At 36.2% G+C, this 18,733-nt stretch overlaps 1 protein-coding gene across 2 annotated transcripts in view; it reads right to left on the bottom strand.

The window, feature by feature from the left end:
- The window catches only part of IKZF3 (IKAROS family zinc finger 3), a 90,596-nt gene that overhangs the window by 60,419 nt on the left and 11,444 nt on the right, over positions 1-18,733 (bottom strand). The window contains exons 2-3 of one of the 2 annotated variants that reach the window (XM_047845720.1): positions 5,077-5,130; positions 2,576-2,677 (exon numbers count right to left, since the gene is read on the bottom strand). In XM_047845720.1, the coding sequence (XP_047701676.1) occupies positions 2,576-2,677; positions 5,077-5,130 (156 nt within the window). The remainder of the gene's footprint in view (positions 1-2,575; positions 2,678-5,076; positions 5,131-18,733) is intronic. The other variant, XM_047845721.1, reaches the window with a different exon arrangement.

Here is an 18,733-nt window from a genome sequence, read left to right as displayed (position 1 = left end):
AACCAAAAAAACCCAAAAAACAAACAAACAAAAAAAACCCCACAACCCAGATCAGAAGATACTGCACCAATTTGGGCCACCAAATCACATTTCTTTGGGACAAGAACACACTTTACAGTCCATAATGTCAAATGATGGGCACAGAGATACTGTCCTCAGAAGAATAGTTTCATAGAGAATTGGAACAGGCAACTGAAACACTGGTTGTTTGAAACGGGAACGTGTAGACATGAAGGGCTGGCTGGTTTACATGTCTTCAAGAATGTGTGCTCACACTTAACATGAGCAGGGTTAAGGGAATGTCCCTGTTGACAGATTCCTGTTTTTCTGGTGAATCTGGGGAAGAGAGATGGAAGAGGATGCTAGTGTGACTATGCAATTTTTTCCATGGGGGGGGGGGGGAATATGGTATGACTATAATTCTTCCTAAGAGGAGAGGACACTGGTTTCATGACCATACTTTTTTTTTCTTCCCCACATCACCTCAGCTTTCTCTTTCCTACCTGATGCAGTAGTCATAGGACCAGCGCTGCAACAAATGACAGAAACGTAGATGATTCCTAAGCAAGAAACTGTAGCTACAGGTTTGTTGTTTATTTAATTTTTAACGTTTATTTATTTTTGAGAGAGAGTGAGCAGGGGAGGGGCAGAGAGAGAGAGACGGAGATACAGAATCCGAAGCAGTCTCCAGGCTCTGAACTATCAGCACATTGCCTGATGCGGGGCTCAAACTCATGAACTGTGAGATCATGACCTGAGCCGAAGTTGGACGCTTAACCAACTGGGCCACCCACAAGTCCCAAGTAGCTACAGTTTTAAACCTTTATGTCAGAATTCCTAAAGGCCTGATAGGGTAGGTTGTGGCTTCACTCCATTTGGCAAAACTGAGGTTAACAGTGACTGCAGCTATACTGCTAGTGGCAAAAATAGCCTGCTAGTTCTGTACCTAAGTAACTCTACCCTATATGAACAGGAGTGGATTGAGGGGGAGGCACTTGCTATACTAGTATTGTTGCCTGCAATCTAGACCAGCACAGCAGCTAAACCTCATGTTCCTTCCAAAAGTGGAAAAGTTCAGGTAGATGAAGAGAAGAAGGAATAGTAGCTGAGGGTAAAGAAATCAATAAATGGATTATGTAATGAAGGAAATCCAGTATTATATTAAAATGTCAAGAGAGGCTCAGAACAAGAAACTTGTAAATATTGTCTCTCAGTTCAATTATACCAGATGCTGAAAAGGTGAAGCCATACATTGCTGAGACCACTCATGTTTTTGGAACCTGACAAAATCAAATGGAAGGCTGTAAACCTGAGTGACCTCACCCTGGGAGACATTTTCAAATGATATGATGATGGACCAGAATAATTATTATGACTGAATGTGACTGTAGTAATGTGCCAGTATCTTGACTTTTACTATCCTTTTGTAAAAAAATTTTTAGTGTTTTATTTATTTTTGAGAGTGAGCAGGCGAGGGGCAGAGAGAGAGGGAGACACAGAATCTGAAGCAAGCACCAGGCTCTGAGCTGTCAGCACAGAGCCCGGTGTGGGGCTCAAACTCACAAACCACGAGATCATGACCTGAGCCGAAGTTGGATGCTTAATGGACTAAGCCACCCAGGCGCCCCTATGATCCTTTGTTACAAGAGATTTGTGCTCAAAGACCAGTGGGTAGCCTATGGTAAAATACAAAAATATATTTGGTCTTTGTCCCAGGTTCCTGGCACAAGAGTCCTCCCAAACCTTGGAATCTTCCTGAGTGATAGCAGTATCTTTTGTTATTTATAATAATCTCTTTTCAATCACACCTAAGTTTCTGCTAATGAGGTGAGTTAGGGTAAGGGCCCTAGTCAGGATGGGTTCATCACCAGAAAGACAAAGTGATAGGGGGGCACTGGGTAGGTTCTGAAGATTGAGCTCTATAAAAAGTCTTAAACAAACTTTGCTTTATGCATTTCTTCCATTTGGCTGTTCTTGAATTGTATCCGTTATGATAAACTAGTAATAGCAAAGCACTTTCCTAAATTCTCTGAGTCATTCTAGCAACTTATCAAACCTGAGGAGAGTGGGTATGGAAAACCCTGCATTTGTAGCCAAGCTGGACAGAAATGTAGGTAACATGGAGACCTGGTAGTTTCAACTGGTGTCTAAAGTGAGGACAGTCTTGTGGGACTGAGCTTTTAACATGTGGGTTCTTTGCTAATTCCAGGAGTTAGTATGAGAATTTAATGGAATTGTGGGACACCCAGTTATTCTCTGAAGAATTGGAGAATTGGTTGTTGGTGTTGGGAAATACCCCACAATTTCTATAATGAACATGTATTATTTTTACAACAGGAAAGAGTCAAATAAACATTTTAGAAATGAAGTTAGTATAACTTAAATACTGAATAAGCACCTTAAATTCTCAAAGTTTGCTGATACCCTTTAGCAAATTATTAAATATTAATATTCGTAAAATGAACAAAACTTAATTACTTTCAACTCAACCCACAAATGCAAGTTTCTGATTTCTTCCACATATTTAGCCTCAACCATATCTATAACCAGTTTTAGTCTGTACTCAATGGCTCACCTCCTATATCTTCATCTTCATTGGTTGGGCCTTCCACACTGTCTGCATTTTCTGTTTCATGAGGTTTGGTTAAATCGTAGTCATTCAAAATCACTGGACCTTCTAGGAGATAAAAAGAATTTTAACTATTCAGTCAAATTTTAAAGGGTTTTTATAAACATGTATTAAGTAGACTCCCATTTCAGCACAATATCTCAATGATAGACAGAATTCTTTCATAAATACACCACGTGGAATATATGTGATAACTCTTGAGGTTTAGAAATATGCCCAGGGTGCACCTGAGTTAAAATGTATTCATGTTCCTTCCTGACAGAAATTCTCTCTCTTTTGGTATGTCTCACAATATTCAGTAGGATGCTATTGTTATTTATGACCAAGAAGTATTTGTGTAGTGATGAGAAATACTGAGCTCAAAAATACTGGCATAATCTGATTTGGGAAGATGCTTTCCTAAGAGGAAACCCATAAGCAACTGTATATCAAATCCTATGTTCCTTTTCTGTTCACATTATAAATGTGATTCTGTGGAAAACATATTGGCCCTCAAGTTCCTCTTTTCTTTGAACATTTACTAAATGCTGAAAAGGCTATAGATATGAATAAGTAATAATTCCTGTCCTCAAGGAGCTTATAATTGGCAAATATAGATTAAGACAAGATCATAAGTATAATGTAGACTCAGACAAGAGAGTAAGGGAAATACAAAGTATTATGTGAGTTCACAAGTGAAAGGGAGCAGACATAATAAAAGCATGCTTAAACAAACAGCAAACTTGTTAAAAATCAAGTTTAACAGAAATATACTTTTGTACTATAAATACTGATATTATTAGACATTAGAAAAAAGGAACAATGTGGCGTATTATTTCATGTACAAGCATAGTAGCTTAAAAAGATATTAACAAAAGAAATAAACTAAAAACTTATTCACTTTCAAACTCTTTTCTTTTTTTTAACGTTAATTTATTATTTTGAGAGAAAGAGAGACAGAGCATGAGCAGTGGAGGGGCAGAGAGAGAGGAAGACTCAGAATCCAAAGCAGGCTCCAGGCTCCGAGCCATCAGCACAGAGCCCGACATGGGGCTTGAATCTACGAACCGTGAGATCATGACCTAAGCCAAAATTGGACGCTTAACTGACTGAGAGACCCAGGTATCCCTCTATCAAACTCCTTTCTAATGTTTATAAAATATTTATTGAGTACCTACTACCTACAACAAATAGTCAAAGAAACTGAATCCTGTGGCATTTACGCTAGGTGAAATAGGAGAAGTGACTAGAAATTCTGCAGTGGTATTCCTTCCAGCTCACCTGTGACCAAACAGATGGAGCAGGACTTGTGCTGGAATACAGGAGTAAAATAGAAACATATTTCATAAAATCCATGACTAACAGATGCTGAAAATATGGTTATAACGGACTCATGTTTTGATTTATAAACACATTAAACTCCTAACTTCTGCATATTGTAATATGTATTCTATGAACAATAAGACACTGTTCTAAATAGTAGTTCACTTTTCTCAAGCTTAAAATGACTAACATAAAGTGCACACCTGAACAACTAACATGAGGTCCTGGTTCAATTAAAATATAAGGTTATAATTGATAATAACAAAAAGGTACTCCAGTGGTTAATTTTGTAATGTAGCACAAATTATGATCCAAACAAAGTGGGTTAATCAATCTAGGAAACATGGAAGTTATTTTTAGGAAATAGATTATTTTAAATGTCTCTAGTTTATTCTGGAGCAGGAGTCAGCAAACTATGGCCTGAGAGCCACAAGCAATGGCTTGTTTTTTTATGGGCCCAGGAAGTAGGAATGGTTTTTACATTTTTTAAATGTTGCAAAAAACATAAAGAGGAATATGTGACAGAGATCCTATATTGCCCACAAAGTCTAAAATACTTACTATCTTGCCATTCACAAAAAAAGTTTGCTGACCACTATCTAGAGTGAAAATCACAAGCTGATGAAACATAAGCTACTACATTGGTCAACAAAAACTGCTTTTTTTTTTTTTTAATTTTTTTTTTCAACGTTTATTTATTTTTGGGACAGAGAGAGACAGAGCATGAGCGGGGGAGGGGCAGAGAGCGAGGGAGACACAGAATGGGAAACAGGCTCCAGGCTCTGAGCCATCAGCCCAGAGCCTGATGCGGGGCTCGAACTCACGGACCGCGAGATCGTGACCTGGCTGAAGTCGAACGCTTAACCGACTGCGCCACCCAGGCGCCCCAACAAAAACTGCTTTTATTTAAACTAGTCAGTAAAAATAATTAAAAGAAAAAAAAACAGTGATCAACATTAGGTTTGGCCCTATGATGCCAAATAATTTATATAATGTAAATGGATGAGTTATTTTTGTATCAGAAAGAGTCAACTATGTTTTCTCCCAACACATTTCTATAGCATTTTTACTATAATCAGAATATTCATCTTTCTTTGGTAATTTCAGTAAAGGTATATTTCTAGAAAGGAAAGACCTGATGTTACCTGTGGGCACAGGCTGTTCCTGAGTGCTTTTCAGTTCCACATTTGGTTTTATATCTGAAAAGAAAAGGATTATAAATATTAGCTACTTAATTTTTTTTCAGATTTGAGGATTCTAAATTTAATAAGGATACTATTTTGGAAGCTTTAGCAGATTTCCCCTCCAGAGCAGGACTGTTCTTTTCCTCTACCCTCCCTAAAAAGCACCTCAAGGAGAATAAAAGGAATTATTTACACAGCAATTGAATTTTAAAGAGATTAAGAGGAAAAACTTAGAACTTTATACTTAACATTTCTAGTACTTTTCTTTTTTTTTCCTGAAGACTTGAGTTCCCATCTGGTACTATCTCTCTTCAGTCAAAAGAGCTTCTCTTAGCATTTCTAGTAATGCAACTATGTGAGTGACAACTTTTCTTAGTTTTCATTTATTTGGAAATATCTTTATTTTGCCTTCAATTTTAAAGGATATTTTTACTTGATACAGAATTCTGGGTTGACAGTTTTCTTCCAGCACTTTAAAGATGACATTCTACTACCTTCTAGGCTCTATTGTTTCTGATGAGAAGTCAGTGATATTTGTATTATTGCTTTCCTATATACAATGTATTCTTTTTCTCTGAATGCTTTCCAGATTTTCCCTTTACCTTTGGTTTTCTGCAGTTTGACTATGATATGCCTACATATTATTTTATTTGAATTTATCCCACTTGGCCCTCTCTCTCACTGAGCTTTTGTAAAATTATGTTTTTCACTAAACTTGAGAAATGTTCAGTTATTATTTCTTCAAATAGTTTTTCTTCTCCATCCTCTTGCTCCTTTCCTTCTAGGACTCCAACTGCATATATGTTAGACTTTTTAAGATTTCCCCACATTCCCTTGAGGCTCTGTTCTCCCCCCACCCCAATGTTTTATTTTCTCTGTTGTTCAGATTGAATACTTTCATTGATATACCTTCAAATGCACTTACTCTTTCTTCTGTCATCTTGATTTGTTGTTAAGTCTGTCCAATGAGTTTTCTATTTCAGATATTATAATTTTTAGTTCTCAGATTTCCATTTTGTTCTTTTGTCATAGTTTCTCTGCCAAGATTTCCTATTTGTTAATTCATTACAAGCATATTTTCCTTTACATCTTTGAGCATAATTATCATAGCTATTTAAGATTCTTGCCTTCCAATTCCAATACCTATGTCATCTTGGAGTCAGTTACCATTGACTTCCTTTTATCTTGAGTGTGGGTTACATTTTCCTGCTTCTTCATATGACTTAATACTTTTGGATTGTACCCTGGACATTATAAATGATATGTTACAGAATTTGTGGATTCTGTTATGTTCCTCTGAATAGTATAGGAAGTTTTTTTTTTCTTTGTTCATTTTACTTTTTAAAGCATGCAGTTAACTTACATAGGTTCAAACTTGAATTTTGTTTCATTATAGTGAGCAGCACTGAAGGTAACCAAATGTCCCAGAATGCCTGGGATTGAGGGTTTTTCCAGAACAGAGAATTTTCACAGTCTCAGGGAAATTGGTTGGTCTTGGAGAGGCATAAATCTCTGTTCAATATTTTAGCCTCAGATGGGCTGTTCAGAGCATGACCCATATATGTGTGGTTCAAGAATCAGCTAGAGATCTGGATTAGCCAGAAAATTTATAGATAAAAAAATCCCTCTATGCCTTTTTCATACCAGGATTTCCCTCCTTCTTTCCCAGCTGCTGCGGCTGCTATGACTTTTTAAGTCAGTATAACTATGGATTATCTACTCCGTTTTGGTCACCCCAAGGCTAAAATTGGTGCCAACCCTTGAGTTAAAACAAAGAACCATAAAAGCAGGTTGTTTTTGGCATTTTCCTATGCCTTCAGGTAATAGATTTTTTCATATTTTGTTCAGAATCTATCACTCCATTGCTAGAAAATCTTATTTGTTCCTTATTTTAATAACGATCATATACCCAAAACTGTTCAGGATAGTATTAATTTCAAATATTCTAAACTATTATCTAGTCTTATTTCAATTTTTGTTTTGAAAAATATAGTTACTCTGCTTACATTCTAATTTAAAATTTTTGACATATTATCCATTAGATGATAGTGCCAAAGCATAAAGGCAGAGAAAATACACATTTAAAAAAAATTTTTTTTAACATTTATTTATTTTTGAGACAGAGAGAAGGAGCATGAACAAGGGAGGGGCAGAGAGAGAGGGAGACACAGAATCTGAAACAGGCTCCAGGCTCTGAGCTGTCAGCACAGAGCCCGACGCGGGGCTCGAACTCACGGACCCTGAGATCATGACCTGATACGAAGTCAGACACTTAACTGACCGTGCCCCAGGTGCCCCAATACACATATTTTTTAAATAAGCAAAGGGGCAGCCTAGTATGGGGTGTCAAAACCCAAGATGTGGAAGAAGAATGTCCATGTAAGGAATGGAAGCAGCCCAGGGCAGGCTGTGTGAGAGTATGACTATATGGGGTGGGAAGTCTGAATGAGGTAAGGAGGGATCCTACATGGCAGACAGCATGTAAATCAGAGCATGAATAGGCTAAAGAGGGCATTCAGGCTGGAGAATTGCCTCATGTGCAGTGCTGGAGTCCAAGAGGGATAAAAAGGGTATCCAAGATAAGGAATAGCCTAGTATGAGTCAGAGCCTGAGCACAGTGAATAGGACATTTGTACATAGAGGTGGTCTGGTGTGGGTTTTCAGAGCTTAAATGGGTGTGAGCAAGGTACCCACATGGGGACAGTGGGGAGAGCTTCTATGCACAGGATCACTCCAGTGCAAGTTCAGTGCAAGTTCAGTGCAAGAACTTGAGAGGGGTGAAGAAGGGATCCACTTATTAGGTATAGTTTTACATGGAGGTGTCAGAGCCTGAGCAGTTGAAAAGGGTGTCCAATAGCATAGTGGCTATGGTACAGGATGTAAGAACCCAAACGAGGCAAGGAAAGCATCTGTGCTGATGAAGGGATGGTAGTGGCAATGGATGATTGGTTATATAAAGGAGGATTGATCAAATAAGTGACTACAATAAGGTAATAAGAGCCAGGTTTTTCTCTGTCAGAGAAGGGAGTTACAAATATGGAAGCCTGTGGTACTGTACTGGAAATGAAGGTACTGGTGTGAATGCATGGCTTCTACTCTACATAAATAAATATAAAATATAGATGTCTACGTGTATGTATGGATATACATACATATAATCCCTAGCCCTGTCCACTGAGAGCACCTGGGAGTGGTAACATTACACCAACTTCTAGCATCCAGATATTAACTTCTAAATTTTTTTATTATTATTATTATTTTTTTTTTTTGAGAAAGAGAGAGCATGCAAGCTTGTGTGGGGAGGGACAGAGAGAAGGAGAGAGAATCCCAAGCAAGCTCCACACTGTCAGTGTGCAGAACCTGATGCGGGGCTCAATTTCATGAACTGCGAGATCATGACTTGAGCCACAACCGAGAGTTGGACACTCAACTGACTGAGCCACCCAGGTGCCCCCAGATATTAATTTCTAAATATCATTCTCCATTTAAAGGATCCCAGGCTTCTTGGAGAAATGGCTTATTCTAGGGTTTGGGCAGGGAAAAGTACATAATGGGTCTGGAACATTTTGTTGTGTCACAAAGTATGGAAGTGCCTACAGAATGAAGAGGATATATTAGAGGATATAGACATTATCTTGAAGGGGTTTCCACTGGCCAAATCTGAGACAGGGAAGTATCAAAATAAAAATGATGGTATTGGATTATAACTCATTGAAAAAAAAAACAAATTCATGAGTCCAAATTGACATTAATAAGTAAATAAAATGAAAGTCAGATGATGAATGGAGTATTTATACAGTTTCAAAGTGTTTCTCCCAAAATACTTATTATTACAGAGATGAAAAGAGCAACCACATAGTAAACAACTTGGTAGACACCATGGTAATTGAACAAAGTGATCATCATCAGTAACGCGACAAATGAAAATTATGTGCCATCCGAACACAGCATCACTTCTATGATATTGCTGCCAAATACACATAACATGAATCTAACCATGAGAAAAGGAACTCGAACTGAGGAATAGTTTACAAAATAACTGGCTTGTAATCCTCAAAAGTGTCAAGTCATGAAAGACTGAGGAACTAAGAAACTGTTCCAGACTGAGGAGAGTGAAGAGACTTGACAACTAAATACAATGTGTGATTGTGAGCTGAATCCTCCTGCAATAAATAACACCGTAGAAACAAATGGACAAATCTGAATGGGGGTCTGAGGATTAAATGGTAGTAATGTATCAGTGTTAATTTCCCGATTTGGACGTTGTTTTGTGGTTATATAGAAGAAGTATACTTTAGTACGTTAAAGTATTCAAGGATTATAGGGCACTGTGTCAGCAACTTATTCTCAAAGCTTCTGAAAAAAAAATTTTGTACTATATCGCAACTTTTCTGTAAGTTTGATAGTATTTTTTTAATTAAAAAAAAAGCTAAATGTGAAACTTTTAACCTGCACACTAAAGGGATTCTTAACAGGAAAAAAAAAAGAAAAGAAAAAAAACTAGCTCAAAGGTTTCACATAAACAACCTTCATGTGAAAATATTCTTTAGTTACTACAGAGCAAGATGGCTTTTAATTTGGTGACCTAAAGGAAAAAGGTCCCAGCCCCTCAACCTTTTAAACCCCCTGACAATGACATTTAAATAGCTCTCAATATTTTTTCAAGTGGCCTTTGTGTGCTACAAATAACACCAGAAACAAATGAGTACAGTTTCTAAGAGAAAAAGGAGATTCTGACTACCTTAGCATTCAGAACTTGAAGGAAACATTAAAACCATCTATTATCAGGCTACATGGATATTCTTCTTGGGTACTAAAAAATATTTAAAACACAGGACAAAAGAAATTGAAGTACATTTTTTCCACCTGAAATCAAAGGTCCTTATAAAATGATAAAGCCCAGTAGTAGACAGATAGTGAAAGAAATTCCAACTGAAGACCAGAAACCTGTTAAATATTTCTAAGTACAGTAAAACTTTCCAGTTTTTAATGGATCATTTTGTAATTTCTTTACACTTCAGTCCAAAAAAACACTTCAAAATTTTTCTATTTGAAATATAAATATTTTTAGTGTTAAATTACTGCCATCTTTTTAATATGTTGGCAGTCAACATAGCTTTACAATATTTTCCAAAAGAAAGCTCTAGAAAGTTAAGAATGAAGGGTCCCTGTATTGCTTTTGAAATATAGTTTCCTGTACTGATGTTTATCATAACTGGTGCAGATGATAGAAGAATCCCAGAGTGTGTTAATTTTGTTTAAATATAAGTCTCCTCATTTTCTACATCTCTCCTGTTACTTGAATAGGTAAATCATACTCCTGCCTCAAGACCTTTTCATTTACCTTTCCTTCTGACCAGAATGCTCTTCCCCCAGATCACCATGTGGCCAGTTTCCTCTCTTCATTCAGATGTGTGCTCAAAAATCACCTTACCAAAGAAGCTTTACCTAACTATCCTATACAAAAACATCATCCTCTGTTGGGGGAGGGGGGAGGGTGAAACAGGTGATGGGGATTAAGAGTACACTTATCATGATGAACATTAAGTAATGTATAGAATTGTTGAGTCACCATATTGTACATCTGAAACTAATATAACACTGTGTTAACTCTACAAAAATTAAAATTTTTAACTTAATTAAAAATTAAAAAAAATAAAATGTCATCCTCCATTGTCACTTTCTTTTCTCTTACCCTGCCTTATTTTTCTTCATAAAATTTCCTTATTGTCACCACCTGACATATATACACACATATTTGTTATTTTTTTTAACCTATCTCCCTCTACCAGAATGTAAGTTCATGACAACAGGAATGTTGTCTGTATTTTTTATTACTATTTTGCTGTATCTTCAGGTCCCAAAATAGTGCCCAACCATGATGGGCACTCAATAAATATTTATTGAATGAACACATGAATTTTTATACCTCTATTATTGATCCTTACAGACACTCTAGATCAAAGTTCTGCAAACTACAGCTTACCACCTGTTTTTGTATAGCATGGGAAATAAGAGTGGTTTTTACATTTTTAAATGGATAAAACAATCAGAATACTGTTTCATGCCCCTGGAAAATTATATGAAATTCAAATTTCAGTATCCAAAAATGAAGTTTTATTGGCACACAGCCAAACTCATTCATTTATGTGTTGTCGATGGCTGCTTCTGTACTCCAATGGAGTACATAGCTGAAAAGTTGCAACAGAGACTATATGACTCACAAAGCCTATAAAAGTCACTATCTTGTCATTTACAGAAAAGTTTACCAAGCCGTGCTCTAGATCTATTACTAATACTAATACTGTATCGTCCAATACAGTACCCACCAGCCACATGTGGTGATTTAACTTTAAATGTAAATTAATTAAAATTAAAAATTTAGTTTCTCAGTTCCACCACCCATATTTAAAGTACTCAACAGAACATGCGGCTAGTGGTTACTATACTGGACAGCATAGACAAGGAACCTTTCCATCATCACAGAAAGTTCTACTGAATGGCACTGCTCTAGATTTTAGAATATCCTGCTGTTGCTTGGGATACCACTGCAAAGCTATTTCTTTAAAACAAACATTAAAACTCTGGATCAGGAAAAAAATAAATCAAACCACATATAAAAATTAAATACCAAGAAAAAGCTAAAGGTATTATACCAGGAAACAATTTAACAATGGCAATCTTCTATCAATATTTCCAAAATTCCTACAATTGGAATTTCAGGAAAAAGTTACAGTTTTCATTAATGTAGTAATCAACGATATAAAGCATCTAGACAACACCTTCCATACTGACTGAAACATTACTGTGACTTTTTTGGAGGGTAAAAAAAAATAAAACACCACATGATGCCAAACATCCAGATAAAATATTTTAAAGTATACTCACACGTATGTGCACAAATATACTTAGCATCATATTTCCATTAGGATTTTTTGGTATCGTTTGATAAAACCATTTTTCTTATCTCATTTAAAAGCCAAAATTATAATCTAGCAGAAAACCCTAGCAAACACTCTTTTCATATCATTTGTCCTCCTGCCCTTCCTACAATTAAATAACCAATCTCCTCATACGTTTTAATTAAATCGTTAGTGTTTTCCCTTGACCTTTAAATAACAAATGTTATAAAAATTATATCTATTATATTACTGAGATGGCTGACAAACGAATTTGACTGGAAAATTAAAGGTTATTTCTTCTGTAGCTTTCCAAGTACTCCAGAGTCTCAAAGCTTTACTAGCAATCTCAAATTGTTTTCTACCAGTATTGAAAACAAGCCTTCATCATATGTTTGCTGAGAAATGACAGTTTCCAATTTGTTTTTATTCCTTCAGATTCTCTTTTCATTGGCGAAGATGCCATTTAAAACAATTTCACTAGTTAGAATTTTTGTTAAGATACTAAGATTTTTTGGGGCGCCTGGGTGGCTCAGTTGGTTAAGTGTCTGACTTTGGCTCAGGTCATGATCTCATGATTTGTGAGTTTGAGACCCGCATTGGGCTCTGTGCTGACAGCGCAGAGCCTGGAGCCCACTTTGGGTTCTTGTCTCCCTTTCTCTCTTCTCCTTCCCTGCTCATGCTCTGTCTCTCTCTCTCTCCTTCAAAAATAAATAAACATTCAAAAATAAAAAAAGATACTAAGATTTTTCTCAGAGATTCTAGCATTTTATGCACTGCTAAATGAAAGGGGGTAGATGACAAATAAAATTTAAACTTGGAAATGGCAGCAGTCTGGTTAATAGAGATTTCATCAAAGTTCACATGTGAAGGTTTTTACCTCTTAACTCTAAAATAAATTATCTATGAACAAAACCAAACATTTTCATTAGCAACAGAATTTGTAACCATATTTTTAACTCAAGTGGTTGTAAACTTGCCTTTATTTTGATACTATTAAGTAACTGACATTCAATGAAGACTATCAGCTAACAAAATTCTATTCTTAGTCTCAGAGATCAGATTTTATTCACTAGTCTGTTTTCCTGGTAGAAAGTGTAGGTGCTAAAGGAGAGCAAAATGTCAAATTTTAGAAAGAATCCTGTACCAAGTGTGACAGCTGCCTGTAGCATTGGTCCCTGACAGCTGCCAGAAAACTGTCTCTGAGTGTTGACACTCCTTTTTATCTTCATAACGGTAAACTGACTCCCCTATCCTCATGCCTCTTAAAAAAAAAAAAAACAAAAAAAACTTTCTCTTCTCTAAAAGGTCCACTTTTAATTTTTTTAACCAAAAGCTTAGGAAACTGAGTCATTGATTACAAAAATGTGTTCGACAATAACAAAATTAACCCTTAGTACTATAAATGCGGCAACACAAGGGTGAGCTACTATTTCTGAAAGGTCTTTCTCTAATTCTCTTAATACTACCAGGTATAATCATTCCTGGAATCTTACCACACAGGATTAGTTATGCTTTTTAGTTTATTTATTTATTTTTGAGAGAAAGAGAGAGGCAGCACGAGCACGTGGGTGAGCGGGGGAGAGGCAAAGAAAGAGGGAGAGAGAATCCCAAGAAGGTCCATGTGCTGTCAGCATGAAGCCCAATGGGGGGATTGATCTCACAAACCATGTGAGTTCATGACCTGAGCTGAAATCAGAGTTGGATGCCTAACTGACCCAGGCTCCCCAAAAATAGTTCTGTTTAATGAAAAATGATCCTTATAACCTAATGAAATTAAAATACAAGAATTGGAGTGGATATCTTAGCTATCTTACCTCTTCTTCCTCTGCTACCTGAATTTCCTCCAATACCCCCCTATTTGGGTTGCACAGCCTCTACTTACACACTTCCAATAATATAGAATGTTATTCCTTGCCATTTCAGAAAAGCTCTTATGGTTAAAAAAAGTTCCTCCTTAAATATAGATAGCTGAACTCAAATTTCCTGAAATGTACATTTCAGGTCCAAGTTCAGCTCTCTGGAAACATACAGGATAAGTTATCACTCAGATGCTAACACTCTCACTCATGGTTAGAGCTTTCTTCTGAACCTGGTTTTGTTTGCTTGTGGTTCTCCAAAAATGTGACATCAACCACTTAGCCCAGTAGTGCAAATGAAGATTTCTCATAGCATCTCTGGAAGATAAACAGGTGCAATGGCATTTATTATCTCCCCATTATATAGACAAAATTCAAGACACAAAGAAAAACAAAAAATATAAAGTCACATAATTGTCTAAGGGTACAATGTCAGTGACACATTAAGAAGCAGGATTCATGTCTTGAATTTCCCTTTTGTTTCACAAAATTTAAATAATGTTTAAAGTGATTTCCTATATAGATTACAGATTTCAGAAGAAGGCCAAAACTAGAAAAGATTTGAGACCTAATAATTTCAAACACTTCAGTTGACTATGATTGAGGGGAAAGGAAGATATAAAATGAGAGTAATTCCTCTAGTCATGAAATACTTCCTTTCCTTCTTCTACCTTGGACTAAGGTAAAGGTTAAGAAATATCAAGATTACTGGGTGCCTGGGTGGCTCAGTTGGTTAAGCATCTGACTTCAGCCCAGGTTCATGATCCTGCGCTTTGTAGGTTCGACCCCCTCATCGGGCTCTGTGCTGACAGCTCAGAGCCTGGAGCCTGCTTTGGATTCTGTGTTTCCCTCTCTTTCTGCCCCTCCCCTGCTTGCACTCTGTCTCTCTGTCTCCCCCAAATAAATAAACATTAAAAAAATAAAAAATAAATAAATATCAAGATTACTTCTTTAAGGACACCAGATCAAATACAGCCCACATCACCATTCCAGTTTTTCCTACCTTATTCTTTTTTAATAAAATATCCTATTTCCCAACTAGATTAAATGTCTAATGAGGAAATTATAGACTGTTGGTTACAGGTCTAAAACAGCAAATTCAATATCTAGTGTTATTTTCCTTGATAGAAAAATAAGTTGTAGAAAAATAAATACATATTAATTTTGCCACAGATATCACATGCCACCAAATGAATACATATAGAGAAAAGGAAGAATGGTATTTAATGTCATTTCTACTTAAAAAAATGTGTTAGGGGTACCTTAGTGGCTCAGTCAGTTAAGTGTTCGACTTCACCTCAGTTCATGATCTCACAGCTTGTGGGTTCAAGCCCCTCATCAGGCTCTGTGCTGACAGCTCAGAACCTGGAGCCTGCTTTGGATTCTGTGTCTCCATCTCTTTCTGCCTCTTCCCTGCTCAAGCTCTGTCTCTGTCTCTCTCTCAAAAATAAACATTAAATTTTTTTTATATGTTTGTGTTAAAATGATTGAATCCAACATTCTACAAGTAAGATTTTCATTTTAATTGCAAAATGTCTAGTTTCTGTTATAAAATAATTGGGGTCAAAAACAGAATCAACAAAACAGATGAACATATGGGAAAGGGAGAAAAAGAGAGAGAGGGAAGCAAACCATAAGAGACTCCTAACAATAGAGAACAAACTAAGGGTTGATGGAGGGAGGTGGGGATGGGCTAGATGGGTGATAGGTATTAAGGACAGCACTTGTTATGACGAGCACTGGGTGTTATATGTAAGTGATGAATCACTAAATTCTACTCCTGAAACCAATATTACACTATACACTAACTAACTGGAATTCAAATAAAAATTTGAAAAACCAGAATCATTAATTTCAAGTGGGTAATAAACCTAAATGTGAAAGCTAAAGCAATCAAATTTCTAGAGGAAAACTCAGGAGAATATTTTTATGGTCTTAGAGTAGGCAAATATTTCTAAACAGGATGTGAAAGGCACTCAATCCTCCCCCCAGAAATTTAATATATTAGTCTTAGTTAAAGTTAAAAACATCTACTTATCAAATAGATTAAGAAAATAAGCAAGTTACAAACTGGAAGAAAAAATTTGCAATACACATCTGACAAAGTACATGTTTCTAAAATATTTTATTTTATTTTTTATTAAAATTTTTTAATGTTTATTTTTGAGAAAGAGAAAGAGAGAGAGACAGAGCACAGCAGGGAAGGGACAGAGAGAGAGGGAGACACAGAATCTGAAGCAGGCTCCAGGCTCTGAGCTGTTAGCACAGAGCCTGATGCGGGGCTCAAACTCACAAGCAGTGAGATCATGACCTGAGCCAAAATCGGATGCTTAATCAACTGAGCCACCCAGGCGCCCCCTCTAAAATATTTTTTTAATGTTTGTTTATTTATTTTTGAGAGAGAAAGAGAGAGAGAGAGGGATACAGAGAGGAAGACAGAAAATCCCAAGCAGGCTCTGTGCTATCAGCACAGAGCTTGACGCAGGGATTGATTTCACGAACCGTGAGATGATGACCTGAGCCGAAATCAAGAGCTGGGTGCCTAACTGACTGAGCCACCCAGGTGCCCCTAAAATATGTTTTAAATGTCTACAAAATAAATAAGAAAAAATATAAACAACCCAACTTAAAAAAATATACAGAAGGCTTACAAAACTTCAGGAATGAGGATATCTAAATGGCCAATAAACATATGAAAAGGTATTCAACATTATTCATCAGAAAAATGCAAATTAAAACACAATTAAATACCACTACACACCCACAAAAATGGCTAAAATTTAAAAAAACAACTGATAATAACAAGTGTTGGTAAAATGTGAAACAACTAGAACTCTCCAATATTGCTAGAGAGATGGTAAACTGGTCAAACCACTTTGGAAACTATTTGTCAGTATGTATCAAAGCTAAATATACACCTAACCTATGACCCAGAAATGCTAGCCCTAGATCTATATCCAAGAGAAATAAATGTTTATGTCCACCAAAAAGACATGCATATGAATGTTCATAATATAGACAAATACTGGAAACAATCAAATGTCCATTAAGAGTAGAATGAGCAAATTGTGGTATATTCACACATTTTAATAACAAAAGAAAATAAACTACTAATAAATGTAACAATATGAGTGGATCTTAAAAAGTATGTTGAGCAAAAGAAGCCAGATACCAAAAAATCATGTACTATATGATTCCACTTATATGGAAATCAAGAATAGGAAACCTGAACGATGATGATAGAAGTATGAATAATGTTTAAATGGGGCAAAGTGCTGATACCAATTTTAAATGAGATCAAGGGAACCTTCAGGGTGATGCAAATGTTCCATATCTCGATCAGGAAGGTGTGTATATAGGTAAAAATTAATCAAGCTATATAACATAAGATGTGCACTTCACTGCATAAGTTATTCCTCATTTTTTATTCTTCTTTTTATTCCTTAATTTAAAAAAATCTATTGAACACTCAAACACTTTCAAATATCTAAAATCACAAACCTTAGCGATGCAATTATAGTACTATCTTCCCGCTTTTGAAAAAAGTGACTTTCAAGGGTTTCTCATGATTCTTCTACAGAATACAGATTATATCTATACCAACCATCCACTAAAAAGGGCAGCATATATCTTAAAAATTCTCACGGTGAGGAAATGTATTTAAATGTTATGTGTCAAGTATATATAAAGATATTTTCAGTGATAGCTAATACTCCAACCAAACTTCCCTGAGAATTGAGATTTCAAGATTTGTTTTCATTTTGGTGCTTGATATATATATATATATATATATATATATATATATATATATATATATATATTACAGATGGTTTAAGTGTTATTAGTCTTTGGAAAACAAAACAAACAAAATCTCTTGATCCACATTTCTCTCCAGCAACATGCCCACTTATTTCTCTGCTTCACCTCCTAGCTAATTTCTGGGGAAAATAGTCTGTATTAATGTTTCTACTTCCTCTGTTCCCTCCATCCCCACCACTCCACAAAAACCACTTTTGTTAAGGTCACTTAGCAAGTTTTATGTTGCCAAAACCAACTCACACTTTTTGTCCTCACTTTACTTGATTTTTCTGCAACATTGAACATAGCTGACCACCTACTCCTTCATGAAACACTCCCAACTCTTGAATTCCATTACACCATGCTCTGCTGGTTTTCCTCCTGTCTTGCTAGCTGCTCTTTTTCTTTTGCTGTCTCTTTCTCCTCTATCTGACCACTTAAGTTAGATGTTTTTCAAGGCTCAATCCTGGGCCTCCTTCATACAATACATTCTCTCTTTAGGTGATCCCATCCATTCTAATGGCATTAAATATCATCTATGTGCTGAAGATGACCAAATCTCTATCTCTAACCAAAAAAGAGTTTACCAACTCTGTCCCTCACCATTAATCTCCATATTAGCACTCTTTTTATTTCCTTCACAGCACTTAGTATTTTAATTATTTCATTTGTTACTTACTTGTTGGGGGGCCTGTCTTCCTTACCTAACTCTAAATTCAGTGTCAGCAAAAGCATTGCCTGTCTTGTTTACTACCGTAATGCCAATATTTTGCATATGTGGCACATAATAGGCATTCAATAAATATTTTTTAAATGAAGAATGAATGAAGATTTCTGATTTTTGGATTAGGTTGTGTCACAAATGTATGACAATATAAGTAAAAAAATAAATGCTCTAAAGCTTTCATTGTTCAACTATCTTTTAAAATCAGCATTTAGGGGTGCTGGGTGGCTCAGTCAGTTGAGCATCTGACTTCGGCCCAGGTCATGATCTCGCGGTCTGTGAGTTTGAGCCCCGTGTCAGGCTCTGTGCTGACAGCTCACAGCCTGGAGCCTGCTTCG

The sequence above is a fragment of the Prionailurus viverrinus genome, unplaced genomic scaffold (genome assembly GCF_022837055.1).
Source record: "Prionailurus viverrinus isolate Anna unplaced genomic scaffold, UM_Priviv_1.0 scaffold_35, whole genome shotgun sequence".
NCBI classification, from domain to species: Eukaryota; Metazoa; Chordata; class Mammalia; order Carnivora; family Felidae; genus Prionailurus; species Prionailurus viverrinus.
This window is presented reverse-complemented; position numbering and strand designations above follow the sequence as displayed.